The 10314-nt window shown below is 47.3% G+C and overlaps 1 protein-coding gene across 1 annotated transcript in view; it reads right to left on the bottom strand.

Moving 5' to 3' along the window:
- Positions 1-2341: 2341 nt before the first annotated feature.
- Positions 2342-10314, bottom strand: part of WNT7A (Wnt family member 7A) — a 47807-nt gene continuing 39834 nt past the window's right edge. Inside the window, exon 4 of the mRNA XM_064156302.1 lies at positions 2342-3667. Coding sequence (XP_064012372.1) covers positions 3188-3667 — 480 coding nt within the window. The 3' untranslated portion in view covers positions 2342-3187. The remainder of the gene's footprint in view (positions 3668-10314) is intronic.

Below are 10314 nucleotides of genomic sequence, written 5' to 3'. Positions count from 1 at the left end.
CTCATTAAAGACATGGGAAGCAGGGAAGAACCTGATCCACCCCAGACAGGAGATGCAATATCATCAGTAGTGCTGGGTCACGTTTTACACCCAGTGAAAAATAACTTTTATTGAGTTTTTTTGTATCTGTCACAAGCGAGTCAAGCAGGTGGAAGGGAACAATCCTACAAGCAGAGAAATATCTACCACTCAAATATCTGCAGGAGTTAGCAGTGTTGGAAAGGAAATACCATAAAGGGAGCCCAAAATGGCTTAGCTGGGCTCTGAAAAACAAGCAAACAGTTGGCGAATTTGCCTGGATGTTTTTTTGCCTGGATTTTTTGAGCTCTGCCCTTTTTGGGGAGAGAGGAGGAAAGGATAAAGTAAAGGCCAACATGAAAAAAAAAAAAAAAGAAAGAAAGAAAGAAAGGGTCGGACAAAAAGTAAGCTTTGTATCCTATCTATGAGAATCAGACGGTGTGTGTCATGCTAGTTTGTACAGTCACAGTCTACAGCCTTGCAGTGATTGAAATGCAATTCGACAGCAGCACAATGCAGAGGTTTAACCGACAGCGCACACAGCACATTTGCCCGTCGGAACGCCAGCGGTTAACGACTGACGCATGTGGGAAGCAGCTCATTCGGAGAGAGGCTTTCTTGAATGGGATAAACGAGCATCCAGTTAATACCAATCAGGAATCCGAGCCGCGTGATGATATTGATGCTACAGCTTCCCCCCCCCACCCTACCCTTCCCCCCAGCACCCCGTTTCTTGTGTTGCATGTTCCGCAAAGCGAGCTTGCGGGGTGCGAGCGCACATCCGGAGGGAGAGGGCTCGCCCGGCTGCGCAGCTGAGCGCGTCCGGCTGGCCGCTGCCGCGTCCACAAACCCTTCCTCACTTAAACAGCCTAACAACTTACACACGGGGTGCCTGTGGTGAGAAAAAGCACAGGTTGAACAAGCAGACGTAGTATAAATAAAATATTTATATAAAAATAGTCTCTTACAAAATATATTCTCTTATCCTAGGATTGATTGGGGGAGGTTTTCCTCCCCCTTCATCACCCCCTCCCCCTTAAAAAAAAAAATAAGATGGAAGTTTGTCTGGATTTTCTTCTTTCCTTTTTTTTGTTTTTAAGCCATATTTCAATTTTTTTATTCGTGTGTCTTTCTTTAGTTGGAAAAAAAAAACCCAAACAACCCCAAAACAAAGAAAACAAGACACCCCCCCCAAAAAAAAACAAAACCAAACAAACCTAAACAAAAAAAAACCTAAACAAAAAAACAAACAAACAAAAAAAATCCAATTAAAAAATAAACAAACAAAAAAACCCAAACAAAAAAAACCAAACCCAAACAAAAAACCAAACCCAAACAAAAAAACACCAAACAAAAACAAATCCAAACAAAAACAAATCCAAACAAAAAAAACAACATAAAAAACAAACAGAAAAATTCAAACAAAGAAAACACCAAACAAAAAAAATCCAATAAACAGAAAACAAACAAACAAAAAAAATCCCAAAAAATCCAAACAAAAAAACCAACACAAACCAAACAAAAAATCAAACCCAAACAAAAACCAAACCCAAACAAAAAACCAAATCCAAACAAAAAAAAACCCCAAACATAAAAAAAAACAAAAAAACAACAAAAAACCCCAACAACAAACCCAAACTCAAACAAAAAAAAGCACCAAAAAAAAAAAAATCCAAGCAAAAAAAAACAACAAAAAACCCAAACTCAAACAAAAAAAACCTCAAACAAAAAAAACCCAAACAAAAAAAACCAAACAAAAAACAAACAAAAAAAAACCAAAAAAACCCAAACAAAAACCCAAACTCAAACAAAAAAAACTAAACAAAAAAACCCGAACAAAAATAATCCAAAAAAACCCCCAAAAAACCAAACCCAAACAAAAAAACCCTAAACACACACACAAAACAAAACCAAAACAAAACAAATCCAAACAAAAAAAAATAACCCAACCTGGTAAAGATTTGTGACCCCTACCACTTTTGTTCCAGACAACTAGCAGCAAACAGGAGAGAACAGACAAACGAACAAAGAGGGACCCTCCCCCCGCCCCTGCCCAAACCCCACCAGCCTGTGTTTGTGTCTGTACATAAAGATGCCAGCTTCTGTACTTAAACCTCTAGTACTGCAGAACGTATCCTGCTCACAGAAACCACCCTAGTTCAGAACAATATATACAGCTCCAGGTTGGTTTTGTTTGGGTTCTTTTTCTCTTTTTTTTTGGCCTGGCTGCTTCTACAGTTACTCCACCAAGGATGCCAACTATCTACTTTAATTGCAGAATAATTCCCCCACCCCCCACCCCCTTTAAAAAAAAAAATAAAAAGCCAGTAGAGTTCTTTTTAATTAAATAAATTAATATTAGTTTTATCTGAATAAATTGTTAAATATTGCTATTATTATGCCCGAGTGTCCCAAATCCCTGTGCTAAAATCTGCAGCACGCACACACACACACATGGGGAAAAAAAAAACCAACAACAAACCAACCAACAGCAACAAACCAAGGACAGAACAAAACCAAACAACCGAACAAACAAAAGAAAAGGGCAGGTAAAAGCAGTGTCTGCTTCGACAGTTCGACTCGCTGCAGCAAACAGCGTGGAGTGGAAAGATGAGCAAAGACCAGCAGAAGCTTTTCACCGGTGGAGAAGCCTACATCTGTGTCATCCACACACTCCCGTGGGCAATTCACCTTGGGCCACTGTCCATCCCATCCTGTGCAAAGCCCTTCGCTGAGAGATTCTCCCCCTACCCCTCTCCCTGCTTCTTAGACACTGAAGTTCTCAACCATCCTCTTTCCAGACCGAGAGTTGGTTGCCACGCTCAGAGCCATTCCTCTGGCTGCTGTCCCATTCACGCAGCAGTCAAAGCTTCTCGTTTTAGAGGTGCTGCTCACTGAGATGATCTTTCCTCTCCATTTTGTGTGTCAGGTGGCTCAGGGTGGGGTTTCTCTGTTGTTGTTGTTTGTTTTCACTTCCTGGCTAACTTTCGTAAGAGTCTGCAATATGCATCCACACACCCAGCGAACCGTGGGTAGAAAAAGAGAGGGCTCCATTCACCAGCATTGCTTCTGCCAGAGCAGGTCCTTCCTACAGCCTCGTGTAGGCACAGTGAGTGCATGTGCAAATGTGTCGCTGGCCAGGGCCGTGCCAGCCTGCCCAGCCACCTGCTCACTTGCAGGTGTAGACCTCTGTTCGCTCGCTGCACGTGTTGCATTTCACGTAGCAGCACCAGTGGAACTTGCAGTTGCACTGCCAGACTCTGGAGTACTGGTGCGTGTTGTAACCTCGGCCACAGCACATCAGGTCGCAGCCGTTGGACTGCTGGGCTGTCTTGTTGCACATCCTGCCCTGCGTCCCCACGCTGCCAGTCACGGGGTCTTCTTCACAATAGTTGGGAGACTTTTCGATGTACACCAAGTCTGTGTCCATGGGCTTGCGGTAGGAAAGTGGCTTCTTTATCTTGAGGAAGGTGGGACGCTTGTTGCGGCTGGCTCGCACCGGCTCCACCTGAACAGCTTCGTTGTATTTGTCCTTCAGGATGTAGCCCAGCTCCCGGAATTTAGGCAGGGTGGTCCAGCATGTTTTAGTGGTACAGGATCCTGACACCCCGTGGCACTTGCACTCTAGCTTCATGTTTTCCTCCAGAATCTGTATTTGGAAGGACAAAGAAGGATGTGTTAGCGCAAGCTGGAGGCTCAGACAAAACCCATCTGGAGTGGCAGTCGGGGATGGGTTTGATCTCTAGCATGAGCTGCCATCAGACACAGGCCACATGCCCACCAAAGCTGTGGGTTTTGCTTGCCTGCCCCAGGTAGCAAATCCTCATCAGTGTTTGCTGAGTTCTGCCTGCAAAGCTGGTTCCTTATTCGCAATGACTTCAGACTAGAGCAGAGCAGATTTAGATTGGATGTTAGGAACAAGTTCTGCACCATGAGGGTGGTGGAACACTGGAACAGGTTGCCCAGGGAGATGGTTGAGGCTCCATCTCTGGAGATATTCAAGGTGAGGTTGGACAGGGCTCTGGTTGAGGGTGTTCCTGCTGACTGCAGCAGGGGTTGGACTGGTTGATCTTTGGAGATCTGTTCCAGTCTGGGTCATTCGATGACTCTGTGATTAAGTAGGGGAAATAACTTTGCCTGTTTCAAAGCTCACAGACAAGAGGTCTCACTTTAAGGACCCTTCTGAACCACAGCTTCTCTTCACCTCTCATTGCAATACAACCATACAGTGCTTAGCATTTGTCTGCTGTTGCAGCTTTGGGCATGTGGCAGTGAGCTGAGGAACTAGCAGGAACACAAGATGCTGTGGAAGTTCAGCAAGCAGTACAAACACTTGATCGTCCTAAGCAGAGGGTAAGAAATAAACTGCACTGCACTTCTTGCATCTGAAGATTACATTAACTGGAAATTAAAAAGAAATGCTTTACAGGGAGGGTTGGGAAACACTGGATCAGGTTGCCTGAGGAGGCTGTGGATGCCCCCTCCCTGGAGATGTTCAAGGTGAGAGCAACCTGGAGCAACCTGGTGTCCGTGCCCATGGCAATGCTTACCCTCCTGTTGGTCTCTCATCAACAAACAATGCAGAGCAGTTGCTCACACAGACACCATCTGTTCTTAATGTTGCAAGCCAGTGATCCACACTGGAAATCGAAGTATTATTTTAGTACACCATGGAAGAATTCCTTACACTTTCTGGAGAGACCAAAGTATTCTGCCTCCTCCCATGAGGATAACAGAGCATACAAAAAAGCCTCAGCTACTCTGCAAGAAAGCTTGGTCTGTCTCAGAATCATGTAACCTGTGTGGTTGGAAAAGCTCTTTCAGATCATCCAGCCCAACCATTCTCTAACTCTACCAAAGGCTTTGGCTAAAACGTGGCACTCAGCACCCACAGCTCTGTGTCTTTGCAACACTTCCAGGGATGAGGGTTCAACCACCTCCCTGTGGACCCTGCTCCAGTGTTTGAGAACTCTTTCAGTCAAGAAGCTTCCAACCTAAACCTCCCCTGGTGCAATTTGAGGCCATTTCCCCTCATCCTATCATTTGTTGTTGGGCAGAAGAGACCAACCCTCACCTGGCACCAACCTCCTGTCAGGGGTTTGTAGAAGGTGAGAAGGTCTCACCTCAGAGCACAGAACACAGAGCGCAGTAGTGAAGCTGAGGAGCTGGTTTCATGACTTGTCATCAATTCTTGCTAAAAAAAAAAGTATCTTCAGTGCTGTTAAAGCCTCTCCAACACCTCAGCATCATGTCTGACTCCACCCTGTCTCCTCCTCATTGTAGGGGTCTCTCATGCTTACACCTGAGTTGATACCACTTTCCTTTTGAAGATAACAGACTTCATCCTCCCCTCATCCTTCATGCCCCTTGATGCTTTATGCTTGTATCTTCTATTTGTTAACCAGTCCAAGTAAGACAGGAGAGCAGCTTAGTCCCTACTGTCTGTCCTGAGCACTGTAGCTGACCTCACCGAGCAGCTACGTTGCGTTAAGGCTAGAAAACTTAATTCCAGCAATTAATTACCCACTTGCCTTTGGTTCAAAGAGGCCATAATAACTCTGATGATTAAATTCTGCCTAACCTGGCAGATAGCAGCAGTGAAAACCCAGCCAGAGGGATTATCTGGGTTCAGGGAGTGGCCACATGGTTTTTCCCCTGTGAAACCCCAGCTGATCCGTGCAGTTCCAAGCCTGGGCAGCCTCGCAGGAGGTCAGTGGCAGGGAAAGTTTGATTTAACTCTTTGTTATAACCACTTTCTTCTGCTTTGGAAGCTTGGAAAACTTTCCCCACGCCCATGGCCCTGGTAACCTGCACTGAAGGAGCCAAGTCCCTGCTCACTTCAGGGAGGTTGGACTAGATGACCTTTAAAGGTCCTTTCCAGCTCCAAATATTCTATGGTTCTATGAAGATCAAATGTGTGTGCTGGGACTTCAAGCCTAAAATCTCAGCATAAACTGGGAGTGGTGAGGAGAGAGAGCACATCACAGAACCAGAGAGTCACAGAGACAGAATCACAGAATGGCCTGGCTTGGCAGCAGCCTCCAAAGGTCCTCTAGTCCAACCCCCTCTGCAGGGGGCAGGGGCATCTTAAGCTGTGCAGCCAGCAGCTGCACAAGTAGTGCACCAACACCAGCACACACAGGTCCCTCCTGCTCTGCCAGCCTTCAAACAAGCAATTTAAAGCCTGCACCTAGCAGCTTGTTATTCTCAGCCCTCTGGGTCCTGAGGCTGCTCTGCTGTCGCTTAGGCACAGAAATTGCCAGTGCCCCACCTTAGGGTGGTTTGTAGCTGTCTCTTTGCTCCTTGTTCTCCCTCTGCCCCTTCCCAGTGAAGACAGGGATTTGAAAGGCAGCAGAACAGCTGCAGTTTTATTTTGGTCTGGGAGGGAAGTGGCGGCACGTGTGGTCTGCAGGCAGGATTAAAATCCTAGAAAGCACAGACCCGAGATCCTGACAGCTGTGAGCTCAGCATACGTGAGGTCACCTTTTCTGCTCCTCTTGGCAAATCAGCTTTCCATGCAAACCATCTAATGGCTGCCCTAAAACTTTCAGCCTCAGATCCACATCTCAGCTTGCAGCTCAGCTCAGGCTTTTCATGCAAACGATCTAATGAGTGGCCCTAAAACTTTGAGCCTCAGATCTACATCTTAACTTGCAGCTCAGCTCAAGCTTTGGCTTACAGGTTGCATTATCTTGTTATCTTGAGCTTCTCTCTCAGCCACTGCATACTTCTTTTATTGCTCACTCATTCATGAGGCAGTAGGCTCAGAAGATAGATGAGGAGATGGGGAAGGAGTTATAGCACAGAAACCGGAAAAATAACCCAAATTCTTTTAGCCTCATTTGTACCTTTTGAGAAAAGCTCTCTCTCTTTTTTTTTTTTTTTAAGGGTGAAACTAGCCAGGGCTGCATTTCTCAGCCCTAATTCAATCCCTGCTGTGTTCCACTGGCTGGCCTTGTATCCTGGTACGGTGTTGGAACATGCAACAAAATATTTCCAGCTTGCCTACCAGCAGCATCCGCCAAACTGGCTTGAAACGTTAATACCAAATACATCATGTGTCAGCTCTGCAGGTAGGGATTTTTTTTTGCTGGAGTGGAGCTAAAGAGCCTAAATTGCCTTTTGGGTAGTTTCATTAACATCCCATTTACAGCCAGGAATGAGCAATTCCACTGGGAAGAGCTGAGCAAGCGGTTGGAGCAGTTCAGCAACCGGGCGGCCTCCTGTCACGAGTTGCTCTCCTGCTCCAGGTGACACGATGCCAACCACAGTGAGCTTCTGCTTTCCTGGCCTCAGCCAAGGCTGGGCATGAGCCTTTAGGATAAAAGGCTCTGGTCTTGTCTGAGCATGAGAGGTTTGAGCAATGCTAGTTGAGCCCAAGTGCTAGGGATCCTTCTTAGATGACCCAAATCACAGATTCCCAGAACCCCACCATGGTGGAGGTTGGAAGGTACCTCTGGAGATCATCCAGTCCAAACCCCATGCTAAAGCAGAGACACCCACAGCAGCTTGCTCAGGATCACAATGGCCAGGGGGGGTTGGAATCTCTGCAGAGAAGGAGAATCCACAGCTTCTCTGGGCAGCCTGCTCCAGGGCTCCAGCACCCTCACACCACACAGATTTCTACTCCTGGTCAGGTGGAACCTCCTGGGTTCCAGTTAGTGCCTACTGCCCTTGTCCTGTCAGTAGGCACCACTGACAAGAGTCTGGCCACAAAAATTCTTGGAGGTAGACAGGAGAGGGTAGGGAAATGAGAAGGAGATTTGTCTTAAGACTGTGCCACGAATATTGTTCTCTTTTGGGTTTTGGTTTCTTTTGCAGTTGGCACTTCCTGACCCTTCTCAGCTCACTTTCCCCTTTCCCTGGGCACTTGCTGCGGTGCCTTTCCAACGTGCCAGGCTAATCACCCCAGCACCTCTGCCTGATTTGGGTCCACTTTGTTCTGTAATTGAACTTTGATCCTCCTCTGCCTTCTCTGAGCCAGCCTCTCTACCTTCTGCTCACCAACAACTCGGTTCTGCTCCTGACACAGCTCCTGCCTTGCAGCCTGGTGCCCTGCAGATTCAGCCAGCCTTTAGAAACCAGGCCACGTGTAACCTGAACTGCCTGTCCTCAGCAAAAGCCTGCAGTGGTGATTTGAGAGGTTCATTGTGCTGTGCTATCAGGTGCTTGGGCTATTTGTTGTGCATTAAAATGTGGACAGTGGTGTATGACTACAGTTGCATTGCTGCAGTAGCCTCTGATAAACTGGTGCCTGCAGGAATCCAAGAGGAGAGATGGAAAGAGGGGGAATAAAATGAAGTGGGGGGAAGATCCTTTGGGTAGGAACAGGAGGCCTCTGTCTTTCCCTTGGTTTCCATGAGGCAAAGTGTTTTAACTCCTTAAAAACTTGGTCTGTGCTAAACCCAGAAAATGTTCTTCACCTTTCCTGGTCAGGAGCTGTTCCTGTGAAGGTATTATCCATTATTCTGGAGGTATCTCTTTAGGTGAGATTAAAACTTTATATCTGTCATGGATTGACTCTTACTAAAATATAAGTGCCTAAAGGGTGCAAATTTCAATCCTAGATCCTCTGCTTCTTACCCAGAGACCATACCCAGCTCCAGCAGCCATGGAAAGTGAATCTGTATGCAGCAGCAAAGGCTCTGAACTGGGCTAAATGGGAACAAAGAGCTGGAGTTCTTGTAGCTTTGTCCACTTTTGCTTTGAGCTGCTGCAGCAAACTGTCAGTACTTGTTTTTCTCTCTCCTCATTGCCATTAGCCTCTGGGAAATAGTTTGTGTGAGGAGAGCTTGCTCTGGCTCTCTCTGCTGATGTTATCTCCAGGCACAGTACCTTTGGGCACTGCCATTAGGAACCTCAGGTGGGTTGTTTTTTTTCCTTTACCTTGAGTTTTGCATCATGGGAGGCTGTCAAGTTGTAGCTCTGGAGATCCCTGCAGCCCAGGAGTTGCAGGGGCTGGCAGCAGTGGTGGTACCAGTAGTGGTACCCTGGCTGGCAGCTGGCTGAGCCAACTGTCCTGCTTACCAGTGAAAAGAGAAGAAAGTGCTGCCTGGAAGGACTTTTGCTTAAAGTGCTGCTGCTGCTGCCCTGCAGTGTGCCTGCTGGGTGCTGTGGGTGCTTGGGTTGGGGCAGATATGTGGCTGGCACCTTCAGAAACACCACTCCCCCTCAGCCAGCCTTGCTCAGGGTGGCCTTACTCAGCATAGTGTCCCTACTACCCAAGTTAGTGGTGTGAACCTTCCTGGCTTTCCAGCATCTAAATCCACCTGCCTTTCCAAATCCATCTGCCAGGGCACTATAAGCTCTCACATGTCCACTCACATGGGGTCAGGTACTGCACAGCCTTGGGTTTGGCTTCAGTTGGAAAACCCCTCCAAGACCATCTAGTTCAAACATCAACCCAATACCACCATGGCCATTAGACCATGTCCCCAAGTGCCATGGCCATACATTCCTTGAACACCTCCAGGGCTGCTGACTCCACCACCTCCCTGGACAGCCTGTTCCAATGCCTGGCCACTTTTACAGCAAAGAAATTGTTTCTCATGTCCAGCCTAACCCTGGCACAACTTCAGGCCATTTCCTCTGGCTCTATCACCTGATACTAGGCAGAAGAGACCAATCTCCACCTCACTGCAATCTCCTTTCAGGGAGTTGTAGAGAGCAATGAGGTCTCCCCTCAGGCTCCTCTTCTCCAGGCCGAACAACCCCAGGTCTCTCAGCTGCTCCTCACCAGCCCTGTTCTTCAGACTCTTCCCCAGCCTCCCTGCCCTTCTCTGGAGACACACATCACCAGATACTGTGACCATCACAGCTCCAGTGCATTTGCCTTCACCAGCAGGACTGCCACAGGAGCTAAATCACCAGCCATACACTGCCCACAACACAGTGCCTGACTCCAAGAACCTTTTACTGCTTCATGAGGAGCAACTCAAGCTCCTGTCTGTGGGGCAGATGCAATTAGTGAGGCAGCAGACACTGATTCCTATCCCACTAAGGCCATACTCTTTCCTAATTTTGTCTGACATCAGATCACCTGGGCCAGGAAATACCTGTCTCCTACAACAGCCTGCACACATACCTTTACTACAGGTCAGAGAGAGCACAGCTCTTGGCAAAACAGAAGTGATTTTTTCACTCCAGAGAAGAATGTGGAGGGCCTTAGACAGTGGCCACGACTGGAGCACCTCTGTGAGGAATAAAGGCTGAGAGCCCTAGGGCTGCTGAGCCTGGAGGAGAGTAGCCCCAAAGGGAATCTGATCAATGCTCAGCAAGAGATACAGGGTGGGGGGC

The sequence above is a fragment of the Pogoniulus pusillus genome, chromosome 16, assembly GCF_015220805.1.
Source record: "Pogoniulus pusillus isolate bPogPus1 chromosome 16, bPogPus1.pri, whole genome shotgun sequence".
Lineage (NCBI taxonomy): Eukaryota > Metazoa > Chordata > Aves > Piciformes > Lybiidae > Pogoniulus > Pogoniulus pusillus.
The sequence above is the reverse complement of the archived record's forward strand: the minus strand, read 5'-3'. Positions and strand labels throughout refer to the sequence as shown.